Source organism: Mytilus edulis, chromosome 3 (assembly GCF_963676685.1).
Source record: "Mytilus edulis chromosome 3, xbMytEdul2.2, whole genome shotgun sequence".
Classification (NCBI taxonomy): domain Eukaryota; kingdom Metazoa; phylum Mollusca; class Bivalvia; order Mytilida; family Mytilidae; genus Mytilus; species Mytilus edulis.
This window is the reverse complement of record NC_092346.1, coordinates 73226563-73247932: the sequence shown is the minus strand read 5'-3', so window position 1 is coordinate 73247932 and position 21370 is coordinate 73226563. Positions and strand designations below refer to the sequence as shown.

At 32.0% G+C, this 21370-nt stretch overlaps 1 protein-coding gene across 6 annotated transcripts in view; it reads left to right on the top strand.

Moving 5' to 3' along the window:
* The window catches only part of LOC139517363 (zinc finger protein 595-like), a 23128-nt gene extending 1758 nt beyond the window's left edge, over positions 1-21370 (top strand). The window contains exons 1-2 of one of the 6 annotated variants that reach the window (XM_071308324.1): positions 601-872; positions 17006-21370. In XM_071308324.1, the coding sequence (XP_071164425.1) occupies positions 17020-20157 (3138 nt within the window). In that variant the 5' untranslated portion in view covers positions 601-872; positions 17006-17019 and the 3' untranslated portion in view covers positions 20158-21370. Of the gene's footprint in view, positions 1-600; positions 877-1534; positions 1689-2346; positions 2577-12293; positions 12524-17005 lie in introns of those variants that run through there. The other 5 variants (XM_071308326.1, XM_071308322.1, XM_071308325.1 and 2 more) reach the window with 5 other exon arrangements.

Below are 21370 nucleotides of genomic sequence, written 5' to 3'. Positions count from 1 at the left end.
CTACGTATTTGCAAATGCATGCTGTATGAGTCGCCAGTTTGGTTGGTCATTTATCCATCTAACACAAAAACGGTCATGGTATTTGGTCCTAAAAGGAAATCGGATTTGCCTGATGATTTTAATAGAAAAAAAATCTTATATCAATAGTGGAATGTCTCTTTTGAATGTATCTAAACAAAATCTATCGACAGAGTTAATATTTCACACCCAGTTGACGTATATATAGGAACAAATATGTTCTCATACTTCTAGTCATAGCGTTAGACTATACCCATTTAGTTCCCGTCTGAATGGTATACACAATTGTATTCAAAAATATGATTATTATATTAACATCCGATTACATTTATTTCAATTTAAATATCATAGAAAACCCATCCAGTTATTAAAGGTTGATGGTGAATTACAAGATGTAGCTACTTATGACCCAGTACTTGATAGTTGTCAATTTTGTCATTGTTATACTATTATTAGACATAAGAAAGGTGAGTTTTTACAACTTTTTTACAACTTTTAAATTATAATTTAGTTCCATTGATGTAAACATACAACGTAGTAGTTAAATGTTTAAAACACCCGCCAAACATAACGGTTTTAGGTAATATTAGATGTTTTGATTTTAAATAGCTACCCGGTTGACTAATTGCAATAATGTTCAAAGGAATAATGAACACGTGATCGATTGAAGAAGCAAGTACGGACAAGGAATTGCAGTAACTGTTCATGGAATTAAAACATCCGTAATTCGCTATATAGTCGCAGGAATATGTGTTTGTGTCTGTTGAATACTATGGGGATACATTTACCAAGAGAACCTGCATAACCAATTCCATGGTTTTGCAGCCGTGTCAATTATTGCTCAAAGACCACGTGTAAGTATGTAACAAGCATTTCAAAATTAAAATTTCAAAGCTATTTTTACACAAATTCAAAGCCTCTTGACTATTCGGAAACAAATAATGTGGTAAGGCTTTTCGAAAAAGAATTCTGCCGCTTTTTTTCACATGGTAGTTTATATTAAAGCAGACACAAAGAGCCATACAGTAATGATACAGAGAAATCCTAGTAAAACATTCTACAATTTTTGTAATAAAAGAAAATAAAGTTTCATTATAAATTTATACAATCGCATTATACATTTACTATGCAAATATGGTGCACCATAGAAAAAGCGCGGTATTTTAAATTTTTAAAATATAGCTACAATCTTAAATTATTCTATAATCTTGTTGACTTACTATCCAGTTACTATACTAAAAAGATAGCTAATGTTTGAGTTTTGAATTCTCTTCAGAGTTTCCTTTCGGTATTACTCTTGGTTAATGAAAGATGTTTGTTCGTTAGGTTAATTCAGCGACATTATACTTATTGTTCATTTTGGAGCGGAAGTAATTGTATTGTCAGAGTGTCCTGGTCATAGATAAAAAAAAATGTTGTACGTGTTACCTCCAAAAGATATTTTGGGAATGCGAATTTAAAAAATAGAAAACAAGGTTGTTTTAAAAAAGATATCCTTGGTGCGATATAGTCTATACAATTCAATTGATCGTCACTGTTGACTGCATGAGTGAATGGGAATCTGTAATGTGTGTCAGAACAGGTAATCATAAACTGTTTGTGATTGGATGGATGTCGGATGAAAGTGCAATCAATATAAGGTTCCACCATGAGAACCCGTCAATATACACGTAAGTTCTTTACTTATATTCAATTCACCGATAAAACCAGAGACCTGGCTTTAAGAAATATGATTCTCAGAACACAATTAATATTTCAAGTTGGGCATTTAAATACCATTTCTATGTCTACCCGTTACTGGTAGCTTGCTGATTGATCGGTTATCATGTACAATGTATTTGCGTGTTTAACTGTAAATATTGACAAATTCTGTTTAGAGTAGTGAGAATTTAATGATTCCCCTTGAAAACAGGAATAAAAATCGATCTGTTATAGTGCAGGTGAAATTCTTTTCAAGAACTGCATGGTTCGTTTAGTAATCATTGTATCCCATAAATTAAAAAATAAAAAACTTCATTTTAATGCTTTAACCATGAAATAATAAGTAAAATTCAACTTTTCTTTTGTTTTACTATGTTATTGTAAGAATAAATGTATATTGTATTGCGACATACAATATTATTTTGATATACCTCTCGATTGCCGTCAGCTTATCAAAGTTATGGAATCTTATAACACATCTGTATAATATGCAATAGTTTTCCTTTTAATGACAGCCCGCATTGGATTGCGCATTAAATCAAATTCAAGTTAATTGCATACAAAGTAAGCATTACAAAAATATTTACCTGTAACCATGAGAAAAAGACACGCATGCATAGCAGGGTTGAAATACTATATTGCTTTTCATGGTTTCATGCACTTGTTTATGAAAGGCCATTTAATGTCGGCTATCAATATTTCATTTAACTTTACGGGTGACTAGTAAATATGACTTCCTTAACAAGATGAAGTATAAAGTGACGGCTTTGTTATAGTCTATACTCACATTCTAAAAGGAGATTATGAGATTCAGGAAACATTTGAATACCTTTAGATTGTATCACATTACAATACACGTAAGCGTATATTTTCAGATTCTGATCAGTAAATCATACATCTTTTTTTTCAAATAAAAGTAATGATTTCCAGGAACAGCTCCCTCTCCCAACAAACCGCCACACCCCTACACCCTACCCAAAAAAAATCATATCCTATTATACAGTGCAGAGTTGAATTATTATTTTCAAATAACATGGACGCTATTTTGGAAACAGGATCCCTGAAATATTTTTTTGTTTAAATGCAATATTTCGTCATTATATATAACTATTCAACAGGAGGCGAATAGGACTAAGCGCTGGTTGATATGTGGATTTCAGGGGGGGGGGCAATAAGGGGTCTTTTAACATGTTAACAACACCTTAATTTTGGAAAAAACAGTTAACAACAAATGCAAAAATGCTGATAAGAGTAAACACATTGGGTTGAAAATATTTAACAGTTTAAATTTATCTCAGATAACAGATAACAACACATTGAAGAACCCATTGAAAAGAGCCAAAACAGGTTAACATCAAAAGGTATCCCCCCCCCCCCCCCCTCATTTTAAACATGAAGTTTTTCTTCGCGAAAATTCACACCAAGATAGCCTATAATGTCATGTTATCAACTAAAGGCCACTTGTTTCATTAACCACTTCATAAATCATTGAAGGATATCGATATGACATGTCATGTCTTAAAATAATCTTTGCCATAGTAAAACATTTTTACGTGTTCTTTTTTAGGTAATGCAAATACAATATAAATGTACTATGATTTTTAAATATTCAATACAGTTATTGAGAGCATATTCAAATAATACAAAACTCTTGGGTTTTTTTTACAAATTGAGGTGAAATTATAGGTTGGGCAACCGTTGATGTAATAATTGTTATCAAAACACTAACTGAATTTATTTGAGAGAGAAATCGAGTAAATCACATTTATTATTTCTATTAAATACTATGCGATAAATGTGATCGGTGTATTATAGGATAAAGGAAACATGATTGTATAACACTATACAGCAATTAGGTTTTTTAAAGTCAAACCTTGGGCTGTGAATAGACCGTATTTTTTATTTATTGCACAAAGATCACATGGAGACAACGACAACTGACAAGGTCCAACAAAGGGTGAAACTTTTAATGGCTTTATGGTACTAAACCCTGTAATTAATAGGTACAAAACCATGTACTTACTATTTAGTCAGTGCTCAATGATAAACACAACAAATGTGATCCAACAAACATAGACCACATTCTTATTTTGAAATTTCATGTATTGAAGAGGATGTGATAAGGAGCACTATCTGTGACCACAATAGCATGGAATAACCATGTAAGAATATTAACCAAAAGTAGTTAATTGAAACCAATAAAAATTCGGAGACAAAGTATTTAGATTTTCTAAAACAAAAAAAAATGTCCGCCATTAAATTAAATATGAATAATTTATTTGTAACTATACAAAACTCTCATAATGAGCATGTGGCATCCGTTATCCTAAGGAATTAACAATGTAACGCTTCTCAAGCATAATTAATCGATAACCTTATGACAGACATGATACTTTTTTTTTTTGAATCAATATTATTTATAGAACTATGAAATAGAGGTAGATATATACCTAGACCGCGCACATGCTAATAATGATAATAGTATACATGTTGTCTTATTCTATTGGTAACCAGATGTCCATCAACATTGATGAAAAGTCAGTGAGCCATTTTTCTTATCTTGGACTAGAGTAATATTAGGGTTTGTTAAGATTCCAAGTGTTTGCAGGAATTATTAGTTCCGAAATACGTGAAGGAATTGCTAGTTTCAAAGCACTTGTAGTAAAAGTTAGTTTCCAAATGCGTGTAGGGATTGCCAGTTCCAAAGTGCGTGTAGGGATTGTTCGTTTCCAAATGCGTATAGAGATATTTTAGTTCCCAAGAGCGTATATAGAGATTATAAATTCCTAGCTACGTGAAAGGAGAGTAGTTCTCTAATGAGTAAAGCGATAGTTGGTTTTAAGTGCCAGTAGGTATTGTAAATTCCTAAGAGCCTATGTTTTTTTTTTTTAATTTCCTGCGTGTCTTTAGGGATTGTTAGTTCCAAAGGGACTGTAATGATGATGAATAAATATGGTTAAACTAAAGGGACTGTAGAGATTGCTAGTTTGCGAGTGTGTACGGATTGTTAGTTCCAAAGTGTCTGTAGGATAAGTGCATTATCCTTAGGGATTGTAAGTTCCAGCGTGCTTCTAGAGATTGTTAGCTCACACGTGCCAGTAGGAATTATTAGTTTCCAAGAGTAGGTTTGTTGTTCCAACGTGCCTATATGATAAATACGATTATAAGTGCATGCAGGGATTGTTATTTCACAAGTGCCTTAATGGGTAGTTAGTGCACAAGTGCCTTAAGGGGTAGTAAGTGCACAAGTGCCTTAATGGATGATCAGTTCACAAGTGACAGTAGAAAGTTAGTTTTTGAAGTGCGTAAAGGGATTGTCAGTTCACAAGTGCCTGTGGGAATAGTAAGATTCTAAGTGCGAAGAGGGATTAGTTTGTTTCCAAGTGGCTGTTGGGATTGCTAGCTTCCAAGTTAATGCCAGTGAGGGAACTATAGGTCACGGCTACACGGCATCACAGCAACGAGCATAGCCCATACCGTTAGTAAGCTACAAAAGACCCCTAAATAACAAAATGTTTAAGAATTCAAACCACAAAACAACTACCGTCTACTGCGAGATAACTGCGAGTACTCTCAGATCTGTTCATTGTGTCTTTTTGTGTCGGGATGTATAAGTACCGGGCCACGTCCACGTTTATGTTTGTCCTTTTTCAACTGATTTTTATAGTTCGTTCTTATGTTGTACTGTTATACCACTGTCCCAGGTTAGGGGGAGGGTTGGGATCCCGCTAACATGTTTAACCCCGCCACATTATTTATGTATGTGCCTGTCCCAAGTCAGGAGCCTGTAATTTAGTGGTTGTCGTTTGTTTATGTGTTACATATTTGATTTTCGTTAATTTTTTTACATAAATAAAGCCGTTAGTTTTCTTGTTTGAATTGTTTTACATTGTCTTATCGGGGCCTTTTATAGCTGACTATGCGATATGGGCTTTGCTCATTGTTGAAGGCCGTACGGTGATCTATAGTTGTTAATGTCTGTGTCATTTTTGTCTTTTGTGGACAGTTGTCTCATTGGCAATCATACCACATCTTCTTTTTTATATATGTGTGTACAAAAGAACCTATTGTTGCACTGTTGAAACTGCTTAGCATAAGAACAAGCTGTGATAATCAGTTGATAAAGGCTTGAAGAATATTATTACTATTTTTGGTCAAAAGTAAATAAAATACAAATAGCAATATATATTTAGATATTTTTATCCGAAAATATACCAATTTATATTTGTGTTTAACTAAATCAAATACTTTACTTTATACCGTTCTTTTAAATGCTTATGTTGTTTACACATTTTACATTTATAATTATACGGAAGATTTCATGATGGTTTATATCATTCTGATAGGTCATCTCCTATACAATGTACTTTAATCAATAGAAGTGAAGATATTCAATAATATATATATTATATATACTGTAGCAATATGTTATTGTGACACCTGTATTACTTACACCATTGTCATAAGTATATAAGTCTGTTGTTTTACAAATGGAAACTCAACATGGTAAGTATTCATTTTATGTATTTTATGTACAACCCTTTGCCTGCATTGTATTGCAAGAAATAAACACTTTAGCTGAATGTAATGGACTGCTTGTGGACTACGATCTTAATATAATCTTAATGAATATCGATGCGGGTTCCGTTGGTTTTGAAAATGGCTGTATCAATCTTGTCCTTGACAATTGTGTTTTTTATTATACTGATACAAAATGTGGAATAAGTGTTTTCATGCTTTGTTTATCTGTGCATCTACCAACTACGAATTATTGTAACGCGTTGCTTTAAATTCACAGAAGGCAGGTACCAACACCAAAAGTTTCTTATCTTATCGTTTTCTTACTGTAAGATTCAATTACGTGTGTGTGTTTTGTGTTATAACAAATAACTTAAAAATAATGACATCAAGTGCGATTGCAACTTAGACAACTGTCCACAAGATCCCATATAACGCAAATGTAAGCAACTATAATGGCAGGTATAAAGACTGCATAACCGCCTACAACATTGAACAAAAAAACTACTAGTATGTAGACAACAATAAAGACTGCCTAACTGTCTTCAACATGGAACAAAACAACTACTAGTATGTAGGCAACTATAAAGACTGCCTATCTGCCTTCAACATTGAACGAACAAAAAAAACTATGTAGGCAACAATAAAGACTGACTAACTGCCTACAACATTATATACAAAACCCCTATTGTATGGTAAGCGTTAATAGAAACCGACATTGAAGCGAAATGTAAAAATGTCATCGAGAAAACTAATGTGTATAACTTTAAATCAAATTTGCAGAGCTTTCAAAGTTAGTCATGTGTGGCGGATTTCCAGCTCCTATACTCTGGTCCATACGCCTCCTTCTTCAGACTATTTGTGAAACTCGTGAGAAAACAAATTCCCATTGCTCTGTATGTTAAATCGAGTAAACAAGTGTATGCTATACAAAGATAGAAAAATAAGAAGATAAGGTATGAGACAAAACCAATATAATTGTCATGTGTTACATATACAGGTGTCGACGTTCAAGAGAATATAAGATATACTATAACATGACAGCTGTAAGAATTGTTTTACTGTAATATTTCAATTCATTATTTTGTAGTTAACGAATAACTATGTAAGTTTTCTCGTTTGCATCGTTTTTTATTTGTCATGTATGTGTCTTTTATACCTGACTTTGCAGCATGGGTTTTGCTCATTGTTAAAGGCCATATGATGCCCTATACTGTTGTTAGTTTCTAAGTCATTTCGTCTCATGTTGAGAGTTCTCTCATTGGCAATCATGCCACATCTTCTTTTTTTTTTTTTTTTTTTTTTTATCTATGAACAAAAATAAATTGATGAAAGTATGATGACTTTTACGCACAACACATACTATAGTATTACACATAAATTAATTATTGTAAAGACATTCATAGGACACTGGTCTGTTAGTTATCATTCACAATTTTGTACATACATTTGTTAACCTCTATCATATTTGGTCTTTACAAAATTTAATTAAAAAACTAAAAATTGTTTTAAGTGCGAAATCGACTAATTCTGTTGCGCAGATATCTCGTAACTGATTTGAGCTTGTGTTTCCTACAATGACACAGATAACCACGAATTTGTTTTCGTTTGTAGGAATTGAGGCATTCCCATAAACTTTTCCCCGATTGTGTCTCATTGGCACTCAGCATATCTTTTTACTTCTATTTAATGAATGGCTATTTTTTATTTTGAATTTATTGACCCATAAAATTAATTTTTGACGCTTCACATTCAATAATCCGCGAAGCGGATTATGTAAAATGCGAAGAGTCAAAAATTAATTTTATGGGTCAATAAATTCAAAATAAATTATTGCCATTCATTATAAATAAATTTCTATCAAAAATAAGGCTCAAAGAACTTTTTATATTATTTATATTAACAATAACAACGTACACACATGTTGGCGTATGAATACACAACGTCAGAGTGGGCGTGTCGCCATAAAAATTGACAACATTGAAAATAAAACTAATACTTTTAACCAATCAGAAAACAGTAAATACACCAAATTTATTTATACTTTTATGTTTTCTGGCGCCATAAAACATCTTCTTTTTATGTGAAGACAGGAATAGCATTACTGAAATAAAATTTGAATGACGTTACTATTTATAATACCCCAAGTATTTAAAATGACATGCATGAGAGCTTAATATTTGCAGTTAGTTCTTATAGTAAACTAAATATCTTCCATGAACAATTGAAACCATGTCTATTATAAAGATGAGCTTATATGACTACCAATGGTTGGATCTATAGTACAGTGATACTTGAAATAATCATTAAAATTAAATACTTTACTGACGTCCTAAAAAGTTTGTCAAAATTGAATTAATATTTGGGTTGACACATTACAAGTATCATATCCACATTAATATTTGGTTGGCATATACTTTTTCATCTTTTCATTTTATCTACCACATTTGTTGACGAAAACACGCTGTTTCCTGTTTTTTTAAAGGATCACATGTTATTGTATGTGTTTAGAGTTAACAACTTAATTTTCCCGTTCAATGAAACTTCGGATAACTTCTTTGAGGGGGGGCAAGGGGTTTAACTGTTATGCTGTTATTGGGCAATTTAATTCTTTGTTATCTGTTATTTTGAAAATATATTTGCTGTTAGCTGTTATTGTCTTATTCTTTGTTAGCTGTTATTGGGCTTTTAGATTTTTTGTTATCTGTTATTGTGATAATGTATTTGCTGTTAACTGTTATTGAAAATTGGAATGTTAGCATTTTTGTTTGACAGTCAATATTCGGTATAAATTGAAGATCATTGGACATTCCGGTCTACCACTACTAATATGTTTGTCCCGTATTCAGAGAAGGATTCCATTAACATACCCATCACAGAAGTGAGGTCCAGGACAATTCAAGTATATCTTGTGATTATCCATTGTAATAAATTCCATTTTTTTTTTATGAATATGTATTTAGAATTATCTTATTTTTTTGTATGAGAATAATGTTCCTTGTTTCCTCGACGAACATATTAAATTAAAACAAAAAACAAAAAGGAAAACATATGGCCAGGAATATCTGACAAGGATCTCAATTAAGGACTAGGTCCTACCAACCACTTAACCTTTTATACAATATGGTACATAGACTCAGCTCTGATTCTTTTCAAAGCAGAACCTAATGCATTGTACAATGAAAGTTCCAACCATGTACTTGGGTCCGAAGCTGCACATAACTCATTACAAACAAAGATTTATTTCGTTTCAAGTCATTGTTTCCCTACTAAACTATGTATTATATTTACTAGTACACTTGGTACAATCAAAAACCTGATAAAAAATTGTTCAAATTAAGGCCTTTGAAAATAGTGGAATAAATTGCTTTTGGAGTGTCAAAATCCGTTCGAAGTACTTGATAAATTGCATGCTTATAATTGGTGCTTTTGATTTTTCTACCCTATATACCACTTTGCATCATAGTCTTATTAAGAAAAATTCACACACCTCATTAGATGGTCATTTAGAAAAAGTCAGAATATTCAAACTCTTTTAGGTCATTTTTTTTTATTAGCAACAAAGGGAGCTTCAGTCAATATATATAAACAATAACGTGACCAACGTTTCATGAGAACTGCTGAAAGCATTTTTAAGTTATTTTTGAAAACGAGATAATACCACCTTTTTCTAATGAATAAAACCCCTTATCTCAATAACATAAAATCTAAAATTAATAAAAATCGAAAGGGAGTTTACAACAATAGATATAAACATTTCAGCAAAGTTTCATGAGAACTGCTGAAAACATTTTTGTGTTAATGTCTGAAAACTGGAAAATCCCCCCTTCAGTTTAAATAATAAAACCCGTTAACTCGGAAACGTAAAATCTAAAATTTATATAAATTGAAAGTGACCTCATGTTAATAGATATAAACAATTCACCAAATTTCCTTGCTTTGTGAAAGCATTTTTGAGATATTATCAGAAAACTGAAAAAACCACCAATTTAATTGAATAAAAACCAGAAACTTAAAATCTAAAATTTATAAAAAAAAAAAAAAAAAAGGGAGGTGACGTCAATAGATATAAACAATTTCCCAAAGTGTAATGCAAATTGGTTGAAGAGTTTTTGAGTTAATATCCGACGTGTTGACAACAGACGGACAACAGTATACTATAATACGTTCCGTTATCGAGCGTATAAAAAATATTATAATATATTGGGTAGTAATTTAAACACATTCTAGATACATGAATTAGTACTAAAAACATAGTCATAGAAAATGGAATGCATTACAAAGGATTATATCCGTAATAAGAAATACTGATTTGTCAAAGACCATATTATTTTAATATTTCATTTACTGTTATCTGTTTTTGTCCATTTTAATTCCTTGTTATCTGTTATGAGCCAAATCAATTTGCTGTTTTGCTGTTATTGGGACCCCCCTTGCCCCCCCTCTTCTTTGTCATTTAGGCGTTTTCGTTATACCACCCATTTTACCAACATAATTCCTCTCTCGCACATTATTTCTTTCTTGTTCAACAAAATTTCCGAGGTTTTGTGGTCATAAAACCTTACAAACAAAATCAATCTCACGCACAACTGATTACATTTGAATGTTTTTTTTAATAAACTGCCTTCACCTTATCCTTCATTTTTAAAGTTTACTGTGCAGTTAAAAAGCAATTAGATATGGCAAAAATTTAAAAGAAGTGATTTGGTTTCACAATAACTAGCTTGAAACATATTTCGATCATTTTCTATTTATTTTTAACAGTTGTTAAAATCTGTTTAAAACGTTGTATGAGTGCTTTTGTCCTTTTGTAAGTTTGACTAAAATACCTTCCATTCATTGTTAGAAAAACAAATATTCGCCTAGTTAAGATTCAATAAAACAGGAAATGTTTAACCAATTATACTGAATATTGAAGAATTTCACATACAGTGGGATAATTCGATAAAAAAAAATCAAAGGGATATTCCTCGTCCTTTGTTTTGTTGTTGAATCCAGACATTGATGAAATAGAGAGAAAAAAATGAAGTATCTTTGTCTCTTTGCTATCTATCGTCTTCAAGCCTTATTGTTTTCCTTTAGAACGCATGGCAAATCAGCAACCACAGTAAACTATATCCCTTATTATAGTACGGACTACTTATTAACAGCAATCATTATAAAAAAATGGGTGCTGGTACCAATACTAATCCAAAGCTTTAGTTGTAAACTATATGCGCTCCTAACAACAGAGGATCATAAAGAAAAGAGTAGGTGCAATAAGTCCCGTATTTGGCTTAAAAATTACTGCAAATTTAAAAGTTATCATACATTCAATTTTTTTAAATTACTGAAAACTTGACTAAGGTACAAGGTATTTAGAAAATCAAAACAAACTTGACATTGAACAAGTGACCATGAAAACAAATCATGACTTAATTTGCATATTTTGTTAAATTTCGTGATTTCCTTCATTTTCATCAAATTTTAAGTATTATATATTAGATTGAAAAAGTATATGCGCACACAAGAAACAACTTTATATTTGGTGAGATTATTTCAATACTTATAATAAAGCTTCTGTTGAATTATTTTGTTGTTTCTTGCCTGCGCACGATGTTTCCTCAATGGAAATAAAGATAGAAAACTGCATATATTCTGTAATTTCATCGTTTTTGTGAAATTAGTACATATTATGACGTAATTGTGATGTTTTTCAATTATATTTCTTGATCCTTTGCATTTCTAAACATAATGTGCCAATTTGAAATAGATATCAAACATTTTATTTTCTTGTGCCAAAACCAGGCCTTATTAATTGCCCCTATTCCTTTTGTTATAAACAATGCTATAATATCTGTCCCTGTACGAATACTGCTCTTCCAATGGAAATATTGTTACAGATTATGGCTACCATTTATAATTACTACTTCAAACCAACTTATATTCTATGACCTTCTAATCAAAGCAACCTTGCTCGAATTCATTGGTTCTAGTACACCAATGTTTACTTCAAATAAAACAAAGGTGATATTGTTCAACGATGCGTAAAATGCCGTACTACCCGAGTGTTCAAAAGAAACCTTTGACGTGACATCGTAATATGATAATCAATAGAAGGATTTAATAATACAATCAGTATGTTTATCTTCAAACATGTAGTAAAATCTAAACCGTGTTCGATATGGTTCACTGGAATCAAACTTTATGAAATGCCATTTTTAAATAAATATTTCACCATAATTATGATTATACACTGTATGTGTTGTAAGGACTTTGAAAAACTTCTAACTAAAAATGCTGCCATGTAAGTACATGTAATATTTTATTGAAAAATGTCATCGACAATAACATGAAGCGATATTAATTCTTTATTTTTAAACTTGTCTATGACTTCTCAATTCAATGGCGACCAGGAATTATAGATTTTTCTGTTGTTCCACCAAGATAAATCGACTCTCGACTTGTATTTCATAATAAAAGGCGTGTCTAAAAGGTTTTTTTTATAAGGAAGGCTAATTGATTAATGTATAATACAGCTTTGAAAAAGGAGGGTAACAAACAAAACCTGCTGAATACGGTGCTTAGAGTTTTACAAATTGTCTATAATTCTGTTATGCGTTGGATATATGTATCGGAAATTAAACACATTTATTCTAAAATCAGTCATTGACATGATACGGGTAATGTTCCTCTCATATATTTTATGATTGTATGAAACTAAACCCATATCGACAGGGAATATTGTGCTTAATTTTCATATGATGAAGGCATATTCTTTTAATAAGTTTAGTTGATGTATGGAGCTGGCATGCCAATAAGTGCTTGAGGTCCTTTGTTAATGTATGTATCATTGTCATATAATTAAGCTTCTTCTAACATCGGACTTCTTTTTAACTGAACTTTTGCTGTGCGTGTTGCTGTGTAATGTTTATTATTCATAGGTATATGGGAGGGTTTTGTCTCACAATACATGTTTAACCCCGCCGCATTGTTGCGCCTGTCCCAAGTTATGATCCTTTGGACTTTGTAAGTCTTGTATGTTGTTGTTTTATTTTGTTTGTTTTTTTAATTCAGTTGTATTTTTCGGAGTTTAGGAGGTCGTCCATTTTCCTTGAACTATTGAACTAGTACACTTTTTCATGAGGGGCCAGCTGAAGCCCGCTCCGGGGCTGAGTTGAAGACACATTTGTGTCCTTGGATTGTTTTCTACTCCTCTTTGGTCAGGTTGTTGTCTTTGAATACATTCCCAATTTCCATTCTCAATGTTATGCATGATTATGAAAAACATGTGTATTAATCAACATGATCAAAGAACTGAATGAACCTAAATACTGTAAGACTGTAGAAGTAAGAACAAAATAACCAACCAACCAACCATTAAACTTAAAAAGCAAGAGAGCAAACATAGTTTTAACCACATTTAACAAAGCTTCGTCTTTTCAATTGAAGATTTAATTGCTGCAATATAAGTTAAATGTTAAATGTTTTAAACATTCACGTGGTCAAGTCAATAAAAACTAAGTAAAAAGTCAATAAAACGAGGTAAAAAGTATTTAAAAAAAGGTGTAGTAAAAGTTTCGTTACGTTTGAAAGGACACGTTATTACTGTGATATGAGGTTTTTTTAGTTTCGTATTACATGTATTAATTATTGTGTCTTCTTTTACACATTTCATCGAACTCCATACGTCTGTCTGTATAAATTAAAATCTATTAAAACAACATTTCGCTAGTTTTCTTATTTTATTACATTAATTTTGTAAATAATATTTTGACAGACTTCAATGAATGCATCAAGTTATAACAAATCTGAACATGAAAACGATAAAGATAACAAGATATCGAAAAGTACATTTTGTAATGGAAGGGTAGTAATAAAATAACACACGAAGATGTCATATCTGTTTCGATTACTACAAAAAAATTAATCTTTCGCATGGATCAATGTTAAGCTTTCGTTGTGTATGGATTATTTGTAATATAAAAATGTCCGTTTAGCAGCATTCATCGGACTATTTCAGCATTGGTCAACGTCGAGTTTTCGAGATGATGTCCACATAACAGATACTTTAAGCAATACTTCATCTATATTTAGCTTATAAATGTTTGTAATTTTAAGGTTTCATATATGTTTTGCAGGGTTCATGTGACCTAGAACTTCTTTTCATTGGTAATCGGAAGTTACTTTTTTGCGTGCATACTAGTTATTCTGACAATAAGCAATAGATTAACTATATTTGCGGTATGGAATGATTTCTAGGTATAATTACTCTCAGGCAGGTTCATCTGACCGTGACCTTATTTTCATGATTCCTTGCTCAACTTTAAGTTTTTGTTGGTAGCTCTGATGCTATAAGTAATAAAATATCAAAATGTAATGTATAATAGAATGATATTAAGATGTGCATGTGGTTTAGAGTGAGCCAAGAATCCACCCCCTGTATAGAGCTACATTAATGGTTAATCCGGACAATATATGCATGTAGTGTGTAAAGTTTGTTTGTTTTTGTCTGCAATATTCAATCATTTTTCAAGTGTCGGTTGCAAAAAAAGTGAACAATAATATTATTTTTACCTTTACTGTTCATGTTGAGATGACAGTTTACTTTTCTTTCTATTTACCATCTGTGTTTGATGCAGGGATATACATAACTTCGAGGATAATAAGTTCTTACACAGTGTAGATGCTTTGATGATGAATATTATTACTTTTTTAATGGTTAAACTTCCGATGTCTGTTGAAAACAATGACTTCGTGTAACATTTCATTATAGGAATAGAGTCACCTAACACTTTGAAGTTTCATGATTAAATAATTTCCAAAAACATGTTCAGAACTGGTTATGTAATACTGTTAGTAGATATAGGAAGATGTGGTGTGAGTGCCAATGAGACAACTCTCCATACAAATAACAATTTAAAAAGTAAACCATTACAGGTCAAAGTACGGCCTTCAACACGGAGCCTTGGCTCACACCGAACAACAAGCTATAAAGGGCCCCAAAATTAATAGTGTAAAGCCATTCAAACGGGAAAACCAACGGTCTAATCTATATAAACAAAACGAGAAACGAGAAACACGTATATATTACATAAACAAACGACAACTACTGTACATCAGATTCCTGACTTAGGACAGGTGCAAACATTTGCAGTGTAAGTTAAGTGATAGTCAGGAACTTGATATTCAGTATTGATGTGGATCATAAGTGTTTCTCGTTTTTTTTTATATATACATGTAGATTAGACCGTTCACGGGTTTTTCTGTTTGAATGGTTTTACAAGTTGGTCTTTTTGGGGGGCTTTTGTAGCTTGCTGTTCGGTGTGATCCAAGGCTTCGTGTTGAAGATCGTACTTTGACCTTTTATAATTTACTTTTAAACATTGTGACTTGGATGGAGAGTTGTCTCATAAACACTCATACCAAATCTTCTTATATCTTTTGTAAATAATGTTAACTTATGATATATGTATTTATATAACGCTAAGCAGATTCTTATTAATGATTTATCATCACAAATTCCATTTGTAAATATTATTTTACTTATTTTAATGAATTGTTGGTCAATAATTTAACTTCGGATTAATAAGCGTAAGTATAGCTATGTGAACCGATACTTTGACTTAAACCAATGCTAGGCACCCGGGTAGATTTATTTGGAAAATGTTTTATTCGTTTGAAATTAAACTTTTTTACGGTTTTTTTTTTTATTAAGAATCTCTTTTCGTAAGCTTTAAATAAAAAAAAATTAACAACAAATCAAATGGATATTTTTGAACCTGAAATGAATGCATGTTTGTCAAGAACCGAATTTGAAAGACAAAAAATACTTCGGATGTTTATTCATTTTTTTAATGTAGAACCGTTTGTTGAAATATTCAGCTAAGTGTTGTCAAATTTTTTGGAGAAGGTTCAAATTATGATTTTTGACCAATATCATATGTTGGATAATAGCTAAATTTCGTAAAACAATAACTAAATAGAAAATATGTCTACTTATTGAATACTCTGCCTGTAATTGATTCTAATTCAATTGATGAGTTTATTTCCAACTAACATATATATCTCCTGCCATCGTTTTAAGATTAATACCACAACTGATTTGATTATTCTTTCATTTTAATCTATTCAAATTGAAAATAATCCTTATAGGTTGCCTTTTGTAAATACAGCTGTTTCTCAAAACACGCCTCTTTTGGGGAGTAATTGAATATTCATAGACAATTCATTTTGTTTACATACTGGTTCCCAGTTATGCTCTCTGTGTTCCATATCGCAGAGACAGAACTTGGGAATGTTACCAGTAAATAAACACGTGCATATTGTTTACATTGAAATCTGTGGTAACCTTTCATTCGAGGTAGGGGTAGTTAAGAAAATTAGTGTAAGTTTAAACTCTGAGAAGTTCAGGGCATATAAACGTTGAAAATATGCCGCACAGCCCTATATTTTGACCTTTGAAAAATAATTGTGGTGCATATGAACTTTCAATTCTAGGATAAGATTTTTTTCAAAACTTCATAGTAAAAGTGGTACAGTTTTAGCCGTAAAAGGAGTTCCTATGGGAAATTGCATTGTCAATATTTACAGAAATGCAACCTTTAAAACTATATTTCATAGTAAGAATTTGAGATTTATCTATAATAAAAATTAATTATATGTTTATATATTTGATAATGAAGTCATTGAATTATACCAACTTTTCTTATTATGCATGTCTGAAAAAAATTGGATTAACATTTTAGTCATGTCATGCATTTTATGACCTATCTTTTTTTATTTTCAGGTCTTCAGACAGCTATGAAAACAAAACTACAAGATCTGGACGAAAACACATTCAACGAGTTAATAGCAAATAAACTTTGTAATGGTAATACAGACGAAGATTCTAAAACAAGTGATTTATCTGACACAGAACTCAAATCAAGAAACCAAACAGACAAACATCTCAACGACAGTAATGAGGATATACCTGTTCTTGTGAAAGAAGAACCGTTTACACTTTCTGACGGATCTGATACGAGTTTAGAGAGAATACAACCGAAACATTCAGGAACAATGTATAATCTTGGTACATGTAAGGATAAAATAAAGAAACGATGTAGCTGTAAAGTTTGTCAATCAAAAGCAAACAGAATTAAAACAATCCATCGTGAAGAACAAGATCACGAAGAAACTACTGATTCCGATGACAGTTACCAAGAAACGGCCATGTTGCCGCTTAACTTCAAACGGACGATCAAATTTAACCCATCAGCCAACAAATCTTTTAAATGTGATGTATGCAATAAAAGGTTTCGATCATATGACATTCTGATACGACATTCTAGAACACATCCTTCAGAAAAGAATTATGAGTGTGCAAGATGTGGACAAAAATTTTGGTCAGAACATTACCTCAATGTTCACTATGAAACGCTACACAACAGCGTCCTCGTCATAAACACTTGTCAAATATGCAAATTACAATTTCGATGGAAACACGAACTTCAGGAACATTTGAAAACACATGTTATAGCAGAATCGGAACATAAATGTAATAATTGCGGGAAAAAGTTTGTTAATAATATGTTTCTATTAGAACATATGAAGACACATGCAGAAATTTTTTATCATCAGTGCCATGTTTGTGATGCAAGGTTTCTGACGGAAAAATCATTACATACTCATATAAAAACTCATGAATCGAAGAATCCTTACACGTGTGTTGTTTGCGGAGAAGAATTTTTGTTTGACAACCTTCTGGAGCAACATATTCTGACTCATATAGGGATATATCCTTACAAGTGTAAAGCATGTGGGGCTGGATTTAACCACGAACGCCATTTAAAGGAACATGAATCAACTCATACAAATATGCAGCTAAATTCAAATTTGCCAGGTCACGTATCTGCCATTCCGAAATTGCATGAATCTCATAAATTCAGAAAACTGTGTTCTGCAGGAAACAATATGGCGAAAACTTTGATTCGACATCAAGGTGATGCACCTTGCACGTGTACGATTTGCAAACTTGAATATGGGGGTGGTAAATCGTTTTCAAAACAGTATAATTACCACACGGGAGGTCCTTATGCCTGTGGCATATGTGGCGAAATTTTTCTGTGTAAAAATATTCTATTAGATCACGAACAAATTCACTTGAACGAAAATGCCAGTAATTTCAGGAAAAAAATCAGCAATGTTGAGGAATTGTCAGAAAGTGAAAATCGTCAAGTGTTTGAATGCGATCTTTGTTGTGACACGTTTAGAACCTCAAAAGATCTCCAATCACATTTTCTCAGACATTCAGAGAGAGAAATGATTAACAAGTTTAGAAGGAAGAAAACTATATATGATTGCTCATTTTGTGGGGAGAAGTTTGCAAAATTTAAACGTTTAAAGTGCCATCTTTTGATTCATTCAAATATTACAACTTGTTGCTGTCAAGCATGTGGTAAATCTTTTTCTCAACTAAAACAATTAGAAGAACACGTGAGAATTGATCACATGACCAGTTCTACATGTGATACATCGGAATCAGAAAAGGAGGGCACGACATATAGTCCTGCACGTGATTCTTTCATACCCGACTATCACTTTAATGAAACAGTCTCGTTGACCAGCGATGTCGATAGACGAACTTTTATTAATACTGATTTTTCTACAGAACATCAGTGTGATATATGCGATAAAAAGTTTGTAAAAGAGAAAGAATTAGAAGACCACATTTTAATACATTTTAAGAAAAATAAAATTCATGCCCGTGATGTATCAAAAGAGATTGATAACCGAATGGGTAAAGTGTCCGCTTCAATAGGTAAATCACCTCGATATATCGAAGATACTTCCTTGTTACAAGAACATGACAATGAAATGGTGCCATTAAAAAGAATCAAACGAGACCCGGATGACGGAGGATATGGCCTTGCCACTAAAATTCCCCAAAACAGTGGTCATTTTATTGGAAATGGTCCTTCTGTGCATTCTTTTGTTGATCAACAAACTGAACAACGAGATTTTGTTAGCAATTGTTCTTCAAATGAAAAAGATATGTTGATTCTATCTCCACATCCTTATATAGAGAGTGATCCCTTTTCAACTCAAATAAAAAGTGTCGGTTCCTCAATTGAATCTAGTAGTACTTTTAATTCACCACGAGGAAGTCATAGTTATGCATTTTCACCTCGTGGTAAATTTTTAAGTGATACAGACAGTGGATATTCAGAGAAAATGAATATAGCTTTAAGTGACGTTGAGAGTGTGTATTCTCCTCTAGGTATAGATGTAAACAGAACATATACAGAAAAGGGCGGTTCTGTAAATACCATGGATACCACCATTTGTAATATCAAAACCGAGAGAGAAGAATACGATTTAGGTTCTACTACTTTAGTTAGTGATGTTAATGATTTTAATTTAGAATCAGATACAGACATTTTAGACAGTAAAATCGGTGTGTCAGCAATTCATACTAAAACACCTGTGTCAGGATATACACTATCATCAAATGAGACTAAATCCGCTGCATCATCATGTACATTTTTATCAAGTCAGACTAAAACCGCTGTGTCATCATGTACATTTTCACCAAGTCAGACTAAAACCGCTGTGTCATCATGTACATTTTTACCAAGTCAGACTAAATCCGCTGCATCATCATGTACAATTTTACCAAGTCAGACTAAAACCGCTGTGTCATCATGTACATTTTCACCAAGTCAGACTAAAACCGCTGTGTCATCATGTACATTAATATCAAGTCAGCCTAAAGCTGATGTGTCAGCATGTACATTATCATCAAGTCAGTCTAAGTGCACTGCGACCAACGATCATAATATCATGGAATCATCCGACCACAAACAACGTGTTCCTTTCCTTTTTAACTATACAGAAAAGAAACTCAAGCAACATCGTACAAGTACCGTCAATTTTCATTGGTTGGGAAAACTAAAGTAGATGTATTACTGTGGTTTCATTATTCGTGGGATATTAAATTTCGTGGATTTCAAAGAAACGGGTGAGGTGAACCATATAGTTTAATTTTCAACAAATCTATTTTTTCAATAGGCTTGTATGCAAACTTTTGAAAAATTACGAAATCGATTATCCACGAAATTGTGAGCTTTCCTCAATCCACGAACATTGGTACTCTTGAAAAAAAATCCACAGTATTAAATGTCCCGCCATGTCAAGCAATATGCGTGTTCTGTCTCTATTTGCGTATCCGTCCATTTACAAGTCCGTTCCATGTTAAAATATTTGATTTATGTTTCTGATATACAGATACTAAGTGGTTTGGTATAGAGAGCACAATGTAACTACCCAAGAGAATCGTTTGCCAACATAGCAGTCTATAGAGTATTGTGTTTAATCTTGATTCATAGTTCAATGCTTTACGACAGACGTATTAAAGCACAGTTACAATTGTATCACAATGAAACTAGACTCAATTGTAAAATATAACTCCAATGGAGGGTTAATTCGATTTCATAGTTCATCGGCTTAACTTTTTGTTATCAACCAACGACTCTTTTCACAAAATTCTTGCGATCAAATTTAGGTACATAGAATGATAATATATTTAAAACATTGATTCCATAAATAAGTTCTCAGGTTTAAGTTGATTGTTGTAGAGATTTGATATCACTATGCAAATTCATCACAGAATATTTTAAGATTTATTGAATAACAAATGATTTTTAAAGTTGGTAGACAATATGTGTCGATTATCAGGTTTTCCGCATACTAGTATATTTATTTTATAAATAAATATGTATGCTGCGATCGAGTTACAATTGAGGTGTTGAACACAGCAGACGTGGTTATAACAGCTTTAATATTTTTTTCAACAAATACATTTTACAATATCTTTTGAGGAAAACCCTGATCATGGATTAATCCGATTATAAATTTTTGTGTGGTTTTCGTTTTCGATGAATATTAACGGAATAGTGTGACCTTGATATTAATTTGGTATTATTATATTTAAAAGTCAGTAGTTTGGCATATAATAGATGTGTAATACGTTTTTATGGCAACGAAAAGAACAGCTTCATGGCGGGACATGGTGTTCAAATCTATTCAAGTTGTAATAAGTTATTTTATAGTTGGACTAATTTGTGTTATATTTATTTTTACAAAGAGTGAAAAATTAAAAATGCAACGAATC